At 41.3% G+C, this 17,215-nt stretch overlaps 1 protein-coding gene across 1 annotated transcript; it reads right to left on the minus strand.

The window, feature by feature from the left end:
* Positions 1-869: 869 nt before the first annotated feature.
* Positions 870-13,447, minus strand: LOC137528198 (cytochrome P450 2G1-like). Its single transcript, XM_068249460.1, has 8 exons — positions 13,395-13,447; positions 12,647-12,796; positions 10,689-10,849; positions 9,179-9,355; positions 5,803-5,944; positions 3,290-3,474; positions 1,963-2,104; positions 870-1,169 (listed from the first exon to the last, which is right to left on the minus strand). Exons 1-8 carry the CDS (start codon positions 13,426-13,428, stop codon positions 958-960), a joined length of 1,203 nt encoding a protein of 400 aa, XP_068105561.1. The 5' UTR covers positions 13,429-13,447; the 3' UTR covers positions 870-957.
* Between the last annotated feature and the right edge of the window lie 3,768 nt (positions 13,448-17,215).

Genomic DNA, 17,215 nt, shown 5'->3' on the forward strand with positions numbered 1-17,215 from the left:
TGATCTGTCTGTCTGTTGCTGACCCGGCTTGCCCGACCTCGAGAGCTATCTCCTCAGTCAAGAGATATCTCACAGACCTGTGGGGTGACATCCTTCCTTGGTGTCACTCACACTCTGTTCTTCCTACTCCTAGCCTGACCCCTCCCTCGGGAAAGTCTCAGGCTTGCGGAAGGAACGTGTTATTGTGCAGTTCTCCTTACTGCTGTGCACCTGCTCCTCAGGTGCAGTACTCCAAGTATTACTATTGCACCAAACACTCTTATTAGCCAGGTGTCCAGAGGTTAGAGATATATCTGATTATCGGTGATACTGCAGATCATCAATAATCGGGTATATATCTGTATTCTCGGTGATACTGCAGATCACCGGTAATCAGACCCTCTCTGTGTTACACCGATCATTACAGATTTTATCGTGTAAGCATATTTTTATCTTTTATGAAGCGATTAAAGAAGTTAATGCACCCAGAGCACTCCTATACTCTTTTTACTTTCTAGACATCCGCTTGTATTTCCCACAAGCTTACGGAGCTGCATATACTGGAGGCATAATTCTTTTTCCTCACGGACTGAGCGCAGTGGACAGCTTGTTTGCCTGTCTTTAGTAAACCCATGTTGATGAGCTGAAGTGAGATTATTTTTTTCTAAATTCAGTATATCATTATTCAGAATACTTTCAAACTGTTTAACTGATGTTAAAGTGTACCTGAGATTATTAATATTATTATTGACTAGGTTATTGCCCAGCGTTGCCCGGGTATGTGTTTGGCTGGTGTTGGCTCTGCATACTTTTTCTAACCCTAACACACAATTACTCATTGCATCACAAGTAATTTGTTTGAATAAATGCATCTTTATTCCATTAATTTAATATAAAAAAGGATAATAAAAATAACATTAAGTTAGACTGAGAGCAAATAACATAAGTATGAGACAACAGGACAAGTAAATAAGGACATTAGCTTGGCATGGAAGACGGTGCGATTCTAGTCCGGGGAATGGTGCACATCTTGTAGAAGCGAGGGAAGTGGCCGGAACTGTTCATCTCAGGGCTCAGGTCCAGCTCGTCTTGGGGCACTGTGGTGGTCAATGTGAACTTCTGGAGTATGGTGGTGATGAACAGGAAGAGTTCCATGCGAGCCAGGCCTTCCCCTGGGCATATTCGCTTACCTGCAGTGGAAGAAAATATTGTATTACAACTGGATCTGCACAACAAGTTCATTTTGGCAGTTTTTGTACAGATTGCGCTAAAAATATTTTTCTCTTCAATAACCAGGCAACCATTTACACTTTCTAAGAAGTAGTCTGAATATCCCATAACACTCATCATCCTGCCTCTGTGGCTTACTTTATTCCTATCAGTTTTGTATATTGGTTCTGAGAAGATTTAACATACATGGTGATGCATCAGATATGGCATGCCTATATAGGTAGCCAGTGGCGTACCTAGGGCTTTTGGCACCCGGTGCTGGGTATTAAAAGACACCCCCCCCCCCCCCGGGAAAATAGGCGTGACCACAACCTGCGGCGTGCTTAGCGCGCCACGGTGAAAAATGGGCGTGGTCATGACCAGATGAGGACGGAGCTAACTGTAATTTAAGGTATTAGCTAGTGTAGTTGCCCCAGTATAGCTAGTATAGTTGCCCCCAGTATAGCTAGTTCAGTTGCCCCCAGTATAGCTAGTATAGTTGCCCCCAGTATAGCTAGTATAGTTGCCCCCAGTAAAGCTAGTATAGTTGCCCCCAGTAAAGCTAGTATAGTTGCCCCCAGTAAAGCTAGAATAGTTGCCCCCAGTAAAGCTAGAATAGTTGCCCCAAGAATAGCTAGTATAGTTGCCCCCACTGCCCAGTATAGTTGCCCCAGTAGTATAGTTGCCCCCCGTATAGCTAGTTTAGTTGTCCCCAGTATAGCTAGTTTAGTTGCCCCCAGTATAGCTGAGACATAAGATCAATAAACTTGGTACCTGCAGAAAAAGGCAGTAGGGCGGGGCACTTCTTTAGGTTTCCCTGGTCATCCAAGAACCTCTCTGGTAGGAACACTCTTGGATCTGGAAATTGTTCGGGACTCTTCAGTGAGGTGGTCAGTAATGGCAACACATCTGTGCCCTGAGAATGATTAAAGAGGTAAAGAAAATTCTGCAACAATGTGATGTTAAAAGGCAACGCTATCAAAATATTAAAATACAACAGTGGCAATCAAAACCAAAAATGTTTATTAGTTTTTAAAGTTTCTAAATAACTTATTAGCAGCAGACGTTTCAGCCAGAAAAAATCCCACAAGACAGCAACAGATGAAGGGTGGAGACCAGCGGTACAGATTAAATCGTTTGGACTCCTGCTCATGCTGGCTTCTCATACAACTTTAAGCCTGACCTAAAGTAGATCTCTCTGCAACAATTCCTGCTTGGGATCCTCCCTACATTGGGATATTGGCATTCCATCTATCTTGGGATGCTTCAGTTTCTTTGTTGATTTCTTCTAAATATAAAATGTACTATGAATCCTATGAAATAAATGAGAGCTGCTTGTAATGCCTATGGCATGTTCACAGACCTAATGCTGGGCATACACGGACAGAAGGGAGGCTTATCAATCAAGCCTGATGGCTCGATTGATAAGATCCAACCTGTCCGATACCCCGCTGGATCGATACTGCGCTCGATACCGGCGGAGAGAACAATGGGAGAAACGAGCAGCTGATTAGCAGCCGCCTGCAAGGACCAGCGGGGATCGATCAGCGCGGGTGAGCAGGGATGCGCAGGCATCGAGCCAGCGGCTCGATCCAGCGCATAATCTATGCCGTGTATGCCCGGTATAACACTGCAGTGCTCTTGTCAATACTGTGAAAAACAAGTGATTCTGCATCTACTTAAAACAGAAATGCCCGCTTAGGTGGTTAGCTTATTAAGAGTATTACTATAGGTTCATAAAAGTAAACCTGAACTCAAAAACTCTGAGACCGTCTTTAACTCCTATGCAAATTTTCTCCAAATATTTTAGAATATCAGGAGGATGTGCCTAGTCTTGGGTTAAGACTACGCATATCGTGATAGCCCCTCAGGACTAAGCTTTGGACATAGTGATTTATCGTTCCGGTTACTCATGCCAGAAGACATAAATATTTTGGGCTCCATGGAGCAGCAATGCTGGATTGCGGTGGCATCTGTCAAAGCCGACGTGTGGACACATTTCAGTTGTTTAAAAATAGGCAGAGAAAGTGACATGACTCTATGTAACAAGACATCTGGTGTCACTATGAACGTTTTAAGCACAATGTTCCACTGCATTTACCTTTGGAATAGTGTAGTTTCGGAATACTACATCTTCTGCTGTGGTATGTGGCAGTCCTACGGGGATGACATCACTGAATCGCTGGATCTCGTGGATTACTGCCTCGGTGTACGGCATCCGGGATCGGTCATCTGCTGACGGGTATCTGTGACCAATCACTTGATCAATCTCATTCTGGATTTTAGCTGAAAATGACATTATGAAAATGTAAATTTAACTGGCAAGTGTACATCTATCTAATTGTAAAATGATCATTGCCCAGTTCATCTAGTTTGGCTTGTATGATCCTAACTTCTGTGGCCTAAACCAACTAACGCAGTTGTGTCCACTTCTGTCCACTTTTGAGCATCTGTAATATTAACGTGTAACTGATAAACTGGACTGAACTGCGTCAGTGGACTCAGGCCCTAATAGATGACTGTAGCAATTCCTAGCTGAACAAGCTGTTGTATCCAAAACATATTATAGTTGTTTAAAACTACATAAAAGAGAGGGAATTAGGATAATGAAGCGTTTTAGCATGCTTCTGGCCTGCCAGGGAACCAAAGGTCTTCTGATGATCCAAATGAAAAATGTTGGATCCAATACACCAGTAAAATAGCTGCAGAAAACTGCTAACTCTTGAAGCTAATAACCATAAAAATGGCCATGATTAACCACTAGCCGCGGCAGTATATCTACGCCCCGCGGGAAGACTGCTCCCATCCCAGGGGGGTTGATATCCATCTATTGCTGCCGCTAGCTCCCATGCTCACTCCCGTGCACGTCGATTGTTAGAGGGGAGATCAATGAATAAGGAACGCAGTCAATGAGATGATCTACGCCCCACGGGAAGACTGTTCCCATCCCAGGAGCATAGATATTCGTCTGTTGCTGCCGCTCGCTCCCCTGCTCGCTCCTGCGCTCACTCCTGCGCATGTTCTCACCACCAATTGTTAGAGGGGAGATCAATAAATGGGGAGCGCAGTCAATGAGAAGCATTCGGTGATTGTGACTAAGGAAGTAACATGCCCACGCATTACTTCCTGTTCGCATACAAATAGTATGCACAGGAAAGTAATGCGTGAGGACATCTTATGGCCAAATAGTAAAATTACACCTACATACATTTTTTCTTCAATAAAAAGACTTACACTTACATTTACCTTTACCTCCCACACTCTCCCATAGCTACACAAAAAACGTTTGCATGAAAAAAAGACAATTAAAAAAATACATAAATAGTTACCTTAGGGACTGAACTTGTTTAATATGCATGTCAAGAGGGTTTATTACAGTTATTTTTTGAAAAATAGGGGCTTTTAATTAGTGATGGATGCAAAACTGAAAAAATGCTCCTTTATTTCCAAATAAAATATTGGTGCCATACATTGTACTAGTGACATAATTTAAATGGTGTAATAACCAGGAAAAATAAGTAAATTAAATACATGAGTTTTATTTATGGTAGCATGCAATATTTTAAAACTATAATGGCTGAACTGAACTGAGAAATAATTCTTTTTTTCAATTTTTTCTTATTATTCCCATTAAAATGCATTTAGAATAAAATAATTCTTAGTGAAAAGTCCCACCCTAATTGGTGGCGAAAAAACATCATATAGATCATTTAGTTGTAATAAGTAGTGATAAAGTAATTGGTGAATGAATGGAAGGATTGCTGAAAAGTGAACATTGCTCTGGTCCATGAGGGGAAAACCCCCATTTCCACCATGCACATCATGAGTCTTGCGAGACGCAATAGCGGCACAGCTATAATGTGAGATGCATCCGAGTCTCTCTAGCCGTGCAATGCAAAGCTGTGGGGATTCTCCATTTTTTTGCTGTCGCCCAATTTTTCCCTTCGCATGCAAATTGGGGAAATGTGGAAGTTTTGCATGAGTGGGAACTGGCCCTTTAGGGTACATTTAGGTAGTGCAGATAGTGTGCCGCAGCACACCCCCCACACTTACTAAATAATTCCTTTTTAGCCCTTTCAGATACACATAGAACTTGAGGCAGAGTTCACACCATTTAAAAATCACGTGCAGTTTGCAAAACGGCAAAAACAATGTTTGCTTTAGACATCATGCAATGCAATGGCATCACCTTGTATTTCCAATTTTGTGCAAAGTTGTGTTTGCTAATTTTCTTCTTGAAAAACTTGGACAGCAGGGCAGGTTTTTTTTGTTTGCAATATGCGATTTGTGTTGCAATGCAAGTCAATGGGAGTGCAGAAAAATGTGCAGAAAAAATGTGTGTTTTGCATGAAAATTTGCATGCAACTTGGAAGTTAATCAGATGGATTTACATGTAAATGAACTTCATTGGCATTCACAGAAAAATCGCAATGCAAAATTTTGAATACAATTACAAATGTATTTTTTTTTAAAATCAGAACAACAAGCACAAAAGTTCATTAAGAAATACAAAAAATTAACATACGAATACAGAATCATGCATGTGGAAAATCAATTGAATAAAGCAAGTGTGAACCATCCCTAAATTGGTAGTGTGTTTATAGCTAAGTGTACCTTGTATTTCTGGGTACTTGAGTAGGATGAGGAAGCCGTAACGAAGGGTTGAACTGACAGTTTCTGTCCCAGCAAAGAACAAGTTGACTGTTGAAGCCACGAGATTCTCCAAATGGAACTCAGTGTCTGGATTCTTCTGATCCTAGAAATAAAACATACAATATTAGCTACTAAAACATTTGTCTACATAATTAAGGCTGGCCATAACAAAGTGGCTTTGCAACAGAGATCATCAATCCTCCTAGAAGAATCTCTTCTACAAGGAAAAATCAGACAGAAGCACATGACGGATGTATCAGGTCACACATTTGGAACTTTTCTGACTAGCTAGCTAGTCATGATTAGCCAACACAGAAGGCAAGTGATGTATCTGATCACATAATTTGACCAGCCAATCAGAGAAATATAAACTGATCACCTGGTAATATGCTTCTTCATTAGTTCTCTTCAACAAGAATTTATCATCTTTACTTAAAACAAACCTGAAGTAAAAATAAACATATGATATAATGAATTGTATGTACAGCTAAGAAATAGAGCATATGTAGCAAATAAATTATTCTGATATTGTTTCCAGTACAGGAAGAGTTAAGAAACTTCAGTTATTATCTATGCAAAAGAGCTCCTCTGAGCTCTCTGACCGAACTAGGGTCAGCTACAGCAGTTGTTTTCTGGAGCACTTTTACATCAAAAAACAGCCAGAGACACATTTAGATTATTTTTTTCTCCAGGGAAGTTCGAAGGATCATTAGCTCTGCATCATGGTTTAACCACTTCACCACTGAGGGGTTTAACCCTTCGAGCACCAGAGCAATTTTCCCCTTTCAGCGCTCCTTCTATTCATTCGTCTATAACTTTATCATTACTTATCACAATGAAATTAACTATATCTTGTTTTTTTCGCCACCAATTAGGCTTTCTTTAGGTGGGACATTATGCCAAGAATTATTTTATTCTAAATGTGTTTTAATGGGAACATAGGAAAAAATGTGGGAAAAAATGTATTAGTTTTCAGTTTTCGGCCTTTATAGTTTTAAAATAATGCATGCTACTGTAATTAAAACCCATGAAATGTATTTGCCCTTTTGTCCCGGTTATAAAAACCATTTAAATTATGTCCCTATCACAATGTTTGGCGCCAATATTTTATTTGGAAATAAAGGTGCATTTTTTTCAGTTTTGCGTCCATCCCTAATTACAAGCCCATAGTTTGTAAAGTAACAGTGTTATACCCTCTTGACATACATATTTAAAAAGTCCCTAAGGTAACTATTTATGTATTTTTTTAATTGTAATTTTTTTTTTAATTACAAAAAAAAATAAAAAATTGGGGAGTGTGGGAGGTAATGAGTTAATTTTTAGTGTATAACTAATGTATTTGTATATGAAAAATGCTTTAGGGTGTAGTTTTACTATTTGGCCACAAGATGGCCACAGTAACTTTTTGTTTATGTGACCTGCAAGCATACAGGAAGTACGCTTCCAGGAAGTTCAGGGAGGCTTTCACAATGATTGCGCTGCTTCTCGTAGAAGCAGCTGATCATTGCGGAGGGCTTAGATCAACAAACGGGAAAGGTTTTTCCCGTTCATTGATCTCCGGGCGAGCGGGCCGTGGCGTGCACGAGCGCAGGGGCGCAGACGAGCGAGCAGGAGTGGCGTCAGGTGCGGATTTCTCTGTCCTTGGTGTTAACAGGGTGGAAAAAGGGACAGAGAAATCCGCACCGCTGGTGGTAAAGTGGTTAAAATACAGAGTATGGCTTGTAAATTGCAAATATGACCGAATTATGCAATGTTATAAAAAAAAAGCTATATAACTGAAAATAAAAATATGGGACTATTTTCTTTGCAACTAATGTTCTATGAATTATCCGTACTACACATATATCATAAGATTTTTCCGCTTCAGTGTCACTTTAACAACAAGCACCTAACAGGTAGCAATTATAAGGAGGCTCCAAGCCTCTGGGAGGCCCAGTTGTAACCCAAATTTCAAAATACCATCCTTTTATGTTGCACCTTGTGTACAATCATGATGTGCGCATCAGCTAGAACAGGCTTATGCAAACGTTTTGTATTGGACACTGTTTTGTGTGAACTAAAGACAACCATATAAAAAGTAATTCTGCTGCCATCATGTTTCAGAGGGATGTATAGAGGCTGCTTCTGTGGTACAAGATACCATCACTGACCACTGCCATGATACAAGAGGCAAAGTAAACGCAGTCATATACTGTATATACAGCAGGATAACCAGTGACCTCCTTTCTCTTTGGCGGTAGTTTCAGGTGGATTGAGTCTCACTGGCATGGAGTTCATATTCTAACTAAGCTTCTGAATTGCAATGTCAGGAGTCAAGGATCTTAGAAACCATGTAGGATCAGACCAACTGCAGAGATATTTAATGGAACAGCAGAGGGTAGGTAGGCACTCGGATTGTTGTGTCGCATAAAGTCCAAAATGCAGCACAGATGCAACAACCAATGCAATCACCCAAACAAACTATGAGCTCAAGACTGTAAAAGAGAAGACCATATGCAAAACATGAAGAACAATGAAAGTCTGGCAACCAGAGAAAACACAGCTTATACAGTGAAGTAACACAGAGGTTGTAAAATGCAGTTAAACACAAAAAATACTGCTCATGCAAAAAAGTATACTTATGCTCCAATGCTGTGATTGCTGTGGACGGGTGATGGGGAGGCAGCTGTGGGCACCAGTCCGCCAGAGGTTGCACGGCCTTACGGGTAAAATGCCAAGCTTCTTCTGAGGCCGGTGTGCACACAGCACAGAGTGCCAGACTTTCAATGTTCTTTGTGTTTTGCAGAGATATTTAGTCTGATAAAATGAAGTGCATGTAGGAAGAGACTGGAGCATATTCATGCTTTGGGGGCTAGTGGTTTGTCTTGTCAAGGCAGGGCTAGAATATGCTTGCATGAGCACCGATATAGTGGAATTAAGATGTGATACCAGAGGTTTTCTGGACTGGCTCGGGTTGGTAATTAATTAGGTTGATCTTTATGTACTCCTAGAGATAACATAGTTTCAGTTTTAGCAGACCAAATTGTAGAGCAGTACAGAGGCTGTGAATTTAGGCAGGAAATGTGTATAGGGTTCCGTTCCGCAGAATGCAAACAATGAGGTCATGTTGCAATGACTACTTTGAATAACGGCACATTCATGAAGGAAGTGCTAAAAAAAATACTAGAGTTGATTGGTGGTTTACCAGGAGTTGTGTGGTATTGCCTGGAGGCGCTTATTGGATGCATTGACTATTGTTGCTTTACAGGCATTCTTGACGTTGTGAAGGGTTGGAGTGTAACAGGCATTACTTGATTTGACTCCTAAGAAATCAGTCAAAAGAGAAATGTCTTCTTACCTGCTGCATCTTTACCAGAAAGCAATCAATGAAGTGTCGGGGGGATTGGGGGTCCAAGCTCTCCTTACTCTCCTCCACCTTCTCACGGACGAATGTCCTCAGCTCAGATATATATTTTACGATTCGCTGGTGAGGACCTGGAATGTGTCGGAAGAGCTGAGGGAAGTTGTAAAGAAGCTAAAATAAAAGAAGAAGAGCGATTTAATGAGAAGATTTGTAAAGATTTCATCTATTCATGGACAGATATATAACTGCAAATCACCTATAGGCAAATTTGATTCTAGGCACCGTTGCATTTTTCTTTCGGCGTGTGTGGACAGAATACAGCATGTTGTTATGGAGAGGTATAGCTACTCCCCCATCATGTCCAGCAATGTACAGTTGCCTCTGCTTCAGAGGGAGAGAGTACTGGCAAATATAGAGCCTGCTGGGGAGCTGGGTTAGTCAGTGTGCCTCTTGAATATACTAGTTAAGTATCAGCTACCTGGCTATGACTTTCCTGAAGCGATGGTGTGGAAATAAAGATTAATCAAGCTATGTATTAGGAGACATACTTTTATACTCAGCACAGTTTCCTTGCTAGCCAGGCTGTTTCTAGACACAGGCCATCCAGGCAAAGGCCTAGGGTGCCCTCTAGTGCACAAGGTGCAATAATGAATCATTTGTATTCATGAAATTCTGGTTCAGGAAGTCTGCAGTGCACAGCACAGTATATTTCAGCCTTTGCAGTTCCCCTGTAGGTCGAGACGATCTTTAATGCCCTCTGTAGAGCAGTGGTGCTCAGCAAGATTTCGGATTTCAGAACTACCCAGATAATCGGAACTTTTTCCACTATCTGAACTTTGAATAGCAATTCGGATATTTTTTAAAATCCGAATAGACTATCCGAGCAAACTCGGATTTCACATCTGAAATCCGAAATCCGGGCAGATAGTTAGTTCAGATATATGAGCAGAAGCCAAAATCACCTTCAATAGCAAAAATCCCTTTCGAAGGCATCCAGGTCGAGAGAGAGAGAGAGAGAAAGAGGTTTTTGCCATTTGAAGAGACTTTTGGAAGCATTTTAGGCCATTTTCAGGTCACTTCCGGTTTTCTATCCGGATATCCGAATCCGGCCGGATATTGGGTTTGGATATCCGAGTTTACTCGGATACCAAAAAGTTTGGATCCGGATATCCGATTCGGATCCGGATATCTGGGTATCCGGATCCGAATCAATTCGGATTTTAAAAAGGGGTATCCAAGCACCCCTGCTGTAGAGTATGGCTGATGCTCCAAGATGCATACAATTTGCATTCCATTTGCACACAAGCCAGAGTTATTTGCTTTTAATTAACCATCTCTAATTACAGGTTAGATTCTGAACACACATGGCTTTCTATTGTAATATAATTAATGACATCGCCTAGGTAACGGGAGTTTCTACGTACTGACATACTGAAAATATAACAGCATTGGGATGTCACAACTCCATATAAGAGCTGTATGTTGATGTAAAAGATTTATTTACCAAATTCAGTGGAGTTCCCATAAAGCGAAGGATCCCGTTTATATATTTAAGCAGAGATAGGAAACGCTGATCATCGAAATCAAACCGATTCCCGAACACAACAGAGCAGATGATGTTGGATACAGCACAGCTCAGGAAGAAGGTGGGGTCAAATGGCGTCCCTGTAAATAATAAGAAATGTATAAGAAAGGAGAAAATGCTATACAAAGTTAAAGGTTTATGAAAAGTTTAGTTTTGTGCAACAAGTTAAAAAAAAAAAAAAAAAAAAAGTAATCGCAGGCTTTTATAATGGCCACTATATGCGGCAAGAGAAATTTTGGCGCCTGGAGGCCCCCGATTAGCGGTAGTGATTTGAAATATTGGTACTGGGGCTTGTGGAAATGCAAATAGTGACATTGCTATGCCGCTATTCCACAATGCAATGCCGCTATTTACATCTCTGCAAGCATTTCCGCAATGCAATGCCGCTATTTGCTCTTAGGATTAGGCAATGGGGGGAGGGGCGTGGTCTTAGGGTTAGGTATCTGTAGAGTGAGGGTTCTGTATGTGAGTAGGGTTAGATTTAGCAATAGTAAAATATCGGTAAATATTACTGATATTTTACTATGGAAATTCAGCAGTAGAATATCGCAAACTTTGGCAATATTCTATTAGGGTATTAGGGGCAAACTTTGCGCCCTTTATTCCAGGCGCCTTTTTTCACATATGCATGCCTTGCTTCTCTTTTTTGTTTCTAAAGGTGGCCACACACCATACAATTTTTTAAATATCTGTTCAATTTAAGAATTGCAATCAATTTTTCTGACTAATTGTAACATTTCAAAAATATAGCCAATGTACCACACACCTATGTTCAATTTTCCCCCAATTATGACAAAAATGATTGGAAACTCTGACAAAATTGCTAGGGTGCGTATATTAAAGAGAACCTGTACTGAGTAAAATTATTTAAAATAAACACATGAGGTAACTTCAAATGAACATTACATAGTTACCTTGCTATTAGTTCCTCTCAGAAGCGCACCATTTTCTTCTGACAGTGATCGCATCGAGTTCTGACAACATTTTGTCAGAATTGAAATATATCAGTTGCTGTCAGTTATTTATTAGTTGCTGTCAGTTATAGCTGAGAGGACAACTGATGTGCCAGTAATGTCCATGTTTTCCTATGGCTCAAGTGGGCGACATGACAGTTTAACAGTGTGCTGACCAGAAAGCGGTTATGGGGTAATGACCATTTTCAAAATGGAGGACAGAGAATTTCCTTTATCACAGTGGACAAACAGGTCGCGGGAGAGGAGAGGGAGATTGAGGAGTAGACTACACGGGAGGTAAGCATGACCTGTGTATGCTTATTTTGACTTTTAATTTTCAGTTCAGGTTTTCTTTAATAAATTGACAATCCAACACACCAAACAATCTTTAGAGAGATTGAAGAAAAATATCTGGCATTCCAGATCGATTAAAATCGAAGAAAACGGGAAATCCGATCGTATTTTCGAATGCAAAAAAAGCTTTCGATTTTTTCGGGAGATCCGATAGTGTTTATCAAATTACTGTAAAATCGGATCATTTTAGTGTATCGTGTGTGGCCACTTTAAGAAAGACCAAAAGAAAGGATTTACAAAATGGGAATTGCAGTCTCTTGCGATGTTTAAGGGGGCTTGAAGTGAAAGGAATACAGAGGCTGCCATCTTCATTATCTAATAAACCATGCTGGTTGCCTAAAGTCCTGCCTCTACTACTTGAAGTCACTGGGCCAGAGTGAGCATGCAGATCTGGCGCTTTAGTCTGACTCCACTGACTAAAAAACAACTAAAGCCAAAAGTTTGTTTGCAATTCTCCGATGTAACCACCCCTAAGTTAAAGTGTGTTTGGTTTTTCCATCATCAGGGCAAGCTGTGTAATTTTCAGAGAATGACTATGTAGTCAGCTCCCTCCATGTATGGCCTTTATACCTTCTGTTTTGCCAAATTCCTCCACTAGAAAATGAGCCTCTTCCTGAATTCTCTCTTCGACGGATCTTTTTCCCATTCCAAAATTTCTGAGTGTAGTCAGTGCAAAACGGCGCATCTGTTTCCAGCGTTCCCCATTGCTACCGACAATGCCTAGAAGAGGAAACATCAGGTCAGCTGCAACAGCCATGAGTGTGAGAAAGAGAGAAGGAGGAGAATGCAGAGCCAAGAGTAAAGAAGAGAGAGTTAGGGAGAAAGGCAGAGAGGGTAAAATGACAAAATGGGTAAAAGATAAAAGGGGGGAGGAGAAAGTAAAAAGATGGTGTGGTGATAAACTGGGGAATGGGGAGAGAGAGAGAGAAAGGGGGAAAAAAAGAAAGAAAGGACGAGAGGAAGGAAGGAATTTGAGACAGAGATAGAAAGAGCAACAGAATAAAGAGTAGTGTGATTGCCGTCTGTGTGTGCGTTTGTTATATAATGGGATAGGGAGAGGGTAGGGAGGAGAGTGTAGAGAGACAGGAAGGGAAAAAGAGTCAGCGCAAGAAAACAACGGAATGAAGATAGGGAAAGGCAGATGGGAATGGGAGAGGAATATGTGGGAAAAGACTGAGGTAAAATCTGGGATATCGAATGAGGATGAGCAAGAATAGGAAAAAAAAAGAAAGGAAATTCTAAGTAAAAAAAATAAATTCCTGTGTCAAAAAAACCTTGCAAATTGCAATGTAAAGGAGGTTGAAAACATCCTTCTTACCGTAGCCTTTCATTACAATGTCATTTATTGACATTTTCCCCCTGGCACTGAAGGCGTGTTTTTGGTCAACCAGAGCCTCTTTTATAGCATCATATCCATGTAATATCACTACAGGCCGAGATCCGAAATACACAGTAAACACGGGGCCATATTTCTCCCGAAACTGCAGACAGGCAAGAGATAAAGGGAGACAGAGCAGTTACCAGGATATCTGCCCTATCACTGACTTCAAAAGCGTCAATGGTGAAATCAGGTTTACATATTGTATTAGTAACAAAAGACACCCATTCCATCTGTCCCTTCCTCATGTCAGGTTAGCAATTTAACAGTTAGCAACAGTTTCTCTCGCTCCAGGGGCCTGATCCAATTCACATGTTCTCCTGGGAGATCATTTTTCATTTTCTGCTTCATTACTCTGCCGTTGGAAATGTACCAAAAAGTAGGTGAGAAAGTACCATAAAAATTATTCATAGTATTCTCTTGGTTGCTGGTAGCTTAAAAGGCATTTTATTCGTAAGATGTGAAAATATCACCTAGGAGAAAGCTTAGGAGAAAAAGTGAATTGCATAAGGCTTCATGGACCATATGCAATTCACTTTTTCACCTGAGCTTTCTCCTAGGTGATCATTTTTCATCTTCAATTTAAAATAACTTTCTAGTACTTTTCAACAAAAAAAGTACCAAAAAGTAGGTGAAAAAGTACTATCATTATTATTTTGAGCATTTTCTTGCTTGCTGGTGGCTTAAAAGGCATTTTATTGACAAGTTTAACCACTTGCCGACCGCACGCTTATACCGTGCGTCGGCAAAGTGGCAGCTGCAGGACCAGCGACGCAGTACTGCGTCGCCAGCTGCAGGCTGATTAATCAGGAAGCAGCCGCTCGCGCGAGCGGCTGCTTCCTGTCAAATCACGGCGGGGGGCTCCGTGAATAGCCTGCGGGCCGCCGATGGCGGCTCGCAGGCTAAATGTAAACACAAGCGGAAATAATCCGCTTTGTTTACATTTGTACGGCGCTGCTGCGCAGCAGCGCCGTAAGGCAGATCGGCGATCCCCGGCCAATCAGCGGCCGGGGATCGCCGCCATGTGACAGGGGACGTCCTGTCACTGGCTGCACAGGACGGATAGCGTCCTGTGCAGCCCGGATCACCGGGGAGGGGACAGGTAGGAGAGGGAGGGGGGAATTTCGCCGCGGAGGGGGGCTTTGAGGTGCCCCCCCCCGCCAGCCACACGCAGGCAGAAGAGATCAGACCCCCCCTGCACATCATCCCCATAGAGGGGAAAAAAGGGGGGCAATCTGATCTCTCTGCCTGCACCCTGATCTGTGCTGGGGGCTGTAGAGCCCACCCAGCACAGATCACTAATAACCACGCTGGTCCTTAAGGGGGGGTAAAGGGTGGGTCATCAAGTGGTTAAAATGATCACCTAGGAGAAAACTCAGGTGAAAAAGTGAATTGCGTATGGGCCCATGTCGATGAAGTTTCTCATGGTTGAGCTCATGGTTTATGGTTCATGTACTGCAGGTAATTCAGGAGGCCTTAGTAACTATTTCAGGTAGCTCCCATGGTTCAAATAAGTGTGAGAACATCCCTAATATGTATGTCTGTATGGGTAAGTCATTCACACTACTCTAGCAACCTTGCTTTCTAGGCCTCAAATAAGCCACATGAAGCTGTCCAAGCTCATAGTATAGTAAATGGTGGTACACAAAGTGGTCTCCATAGTCAGCTGCTCTAATCCCATCATCGTGAAATTCATTGATGCAGGTATAAATTATTTGAGTTAAGTGAGTCAACATATGAATTACTGTTAAGGTGCTGATTAACAGTGCAATTTGTCCATCAGATGCGATCTTTCAACATACTTTTTGTGGGCGTAAGTAATCGGGAGTTAATAATCGATTGTTCCCATAAACGGGCATTTTCAGATACGATAGTAAAATCCATTTTTTGGATCAATTCGATTTTCTGTTCCAAATGATTATAGAATCTTTTGACATTAATTTTCACCACACACTGCACAGTTTTCTGTACAATTCAATGGTAAAAAGTGCGTCTAGAGATTGCGTCTGATTAAAAAATTGTACCGTTAATGTTCACCTTTAGGCTCCCTGTATGCGATTCCAATTCCAATTTTTAATCGTTTTTTTACATGGGATTCTGATTTCTGTTTTTTAATCGTTACTGCATGCTGGATTTTCTTTGCGTTTTTTCTGTTGATCTCAAATCAGAATCGGAATGGCAAATCGGATTTGCGGCATGCAGGGAGCCTTAAACTGATGCAGAAAATACATTGTACACTGTTTAGGGATGTTTGCTGCAGCGTTTTCATAGATTACTTTTTCACATTTCACCAGCAGATGTCCTCATTGTCCTAATGTTGCACCTAAGAGACACTCACTATAGTTATACTGTATATACAGTACATCTTGTCCCTAATGCCACAAACTTTATGCTGGATTTTCTTACGGGAGATTTTTTTTAACACTATATTAATAGAATATTTTGCACCCCCTCTCCCCCCAGCAAGCAAAAAAGAACTCCAAATTCATTGTCCCAGCCTCCTAGGTTTAATATGACCTTTCTTACATACATTAGCTGTATTTCTAGTGTGTGCGTTATATAATGCATCAGTTATAATTTTGTGACCTGCACTGGACACTGTGTATATTATACCATACATGTAAATTCAAAGTCTGCATGCAGGGAGTTAGAATTGTATGATCTGTGAAAAGACCCATAGAATTATATGGACTGTTAGATGACATGTAGAATGTCTGTTAAACAAGGTGTGTGTGTGAGATCTGCAGATATCATAGACTATGAATGCATTTTACAGGAACTGATCTTTTTCAGGAACAGATCTTTTGCAGATACTGATCTTTTGCATGTGCGCAGCATCTTTGTGTGCAGCATCTTGCAAAGATTTTTATCTGATGGGGAGTTCAGCTCAATAGAATAGCCTGTGTGGGTATGGCTCTCATACTACATGGAAGGGCAGAGCTGGGACAAGGTCCTCCAGCACCCAAGGCTGAGACACCAAAGTGCGCCCCTCCATCCCTCCTACCCCAGCTGTCACACACTGATTACTATTAGACTAAGAGGGCCACAGGGCCCACAACCTCCCCAACACCTTAATATCTAGTTATCTGGCTTGCAGTCACTGCTATGTATCCCCTTTTCTTATTTCTTTCTGCTTCATACACAATTAGGAATGACAGCTGAATGAATTGTGCGCCCCCTCCTACACTGCGCCCTGAGGCTGGAGCCTCTCCAGCCTATGCCTCAGCCCGGCCCTGTGGAAGGGGGTAAAATTGGTCTGTGATCTTTCATTAATCTTTCAAGTGTGTACACAGCTTTAGGGCTGGAACCCACTAGAGCGTTTTTGTGAGCGTTTAGGGATCAATTCAAACCGCTAGCGATATCCCTAAACGTTCATCTAATGTTAATGGATGGGCCAAACTCCACTGGAGCGATTGCGATTACCAAAATCGCAAACACAGGACATGCAGCATTTTTGAGCGTTAGTGTTTCTGCAATGTAAAGTATATAAACGCTGGCATAATCGCTCACCAAAACCTACACAAAGTGATTTTCCTGGCGTTTTTACATTACTGCACACTGTAAGAAAAGTAAAATTAATTGAAAGGACCAATCAGAATTAAAAACGCTAATGGCTAATCGCTACACAACCGATAGCGTTTTGTAGTGGGTTCCAGCCCTAAGTCTTTGGCCCATATGCAATTCACTTTTTCACCTGAGTTTTCTCTTAGGTGAAATTTTCAAATTTGTCGATAAAATGTCTTTTAAATCACTAGAAAGCA

This window comes from Hyperolius riggenbachi, chromosome 8 (assembly GCF_040937935.1).
Source record: "Hyperolius riggenbachi isolate aHypRig1 chromosome 8, aHypRig1.pri, whole genome shotgun sequence".
NCBI classification, from domain to species: Eukaryota; Metazoa; Chordata; class Amphibia; order Anura; family Hyperoliidae; genus Hyperolius; species Hyperolius riggenbachi.

What these genes read in the sequence shown, in the direction of transcription:
- LOC137528198 (XM_068249460.1), bottom strand. Translation starts at nt 13,428, where the DNA reads ATGTCAATAAATGACATTGTAATGAAAGGCTACG. An exon ending in TGGGAACTCCACTGAATTTG is followed by an intron (nt 9,356 to 10,688) that starts GTAAATAAATCT and finishes CTTTTATTTTAG; the next exon opens with CTTCTTTACAACTTCCCTCA. An exon ending in TTCTGGTAAAGATGCAGCAG is followed by an intron (nt 5,945 to 9,178) that starts GTAAGAAGACAT and finishes TTTTATTTCTAG; the next exon opens with GATCAGAAGAATCCAGACAC.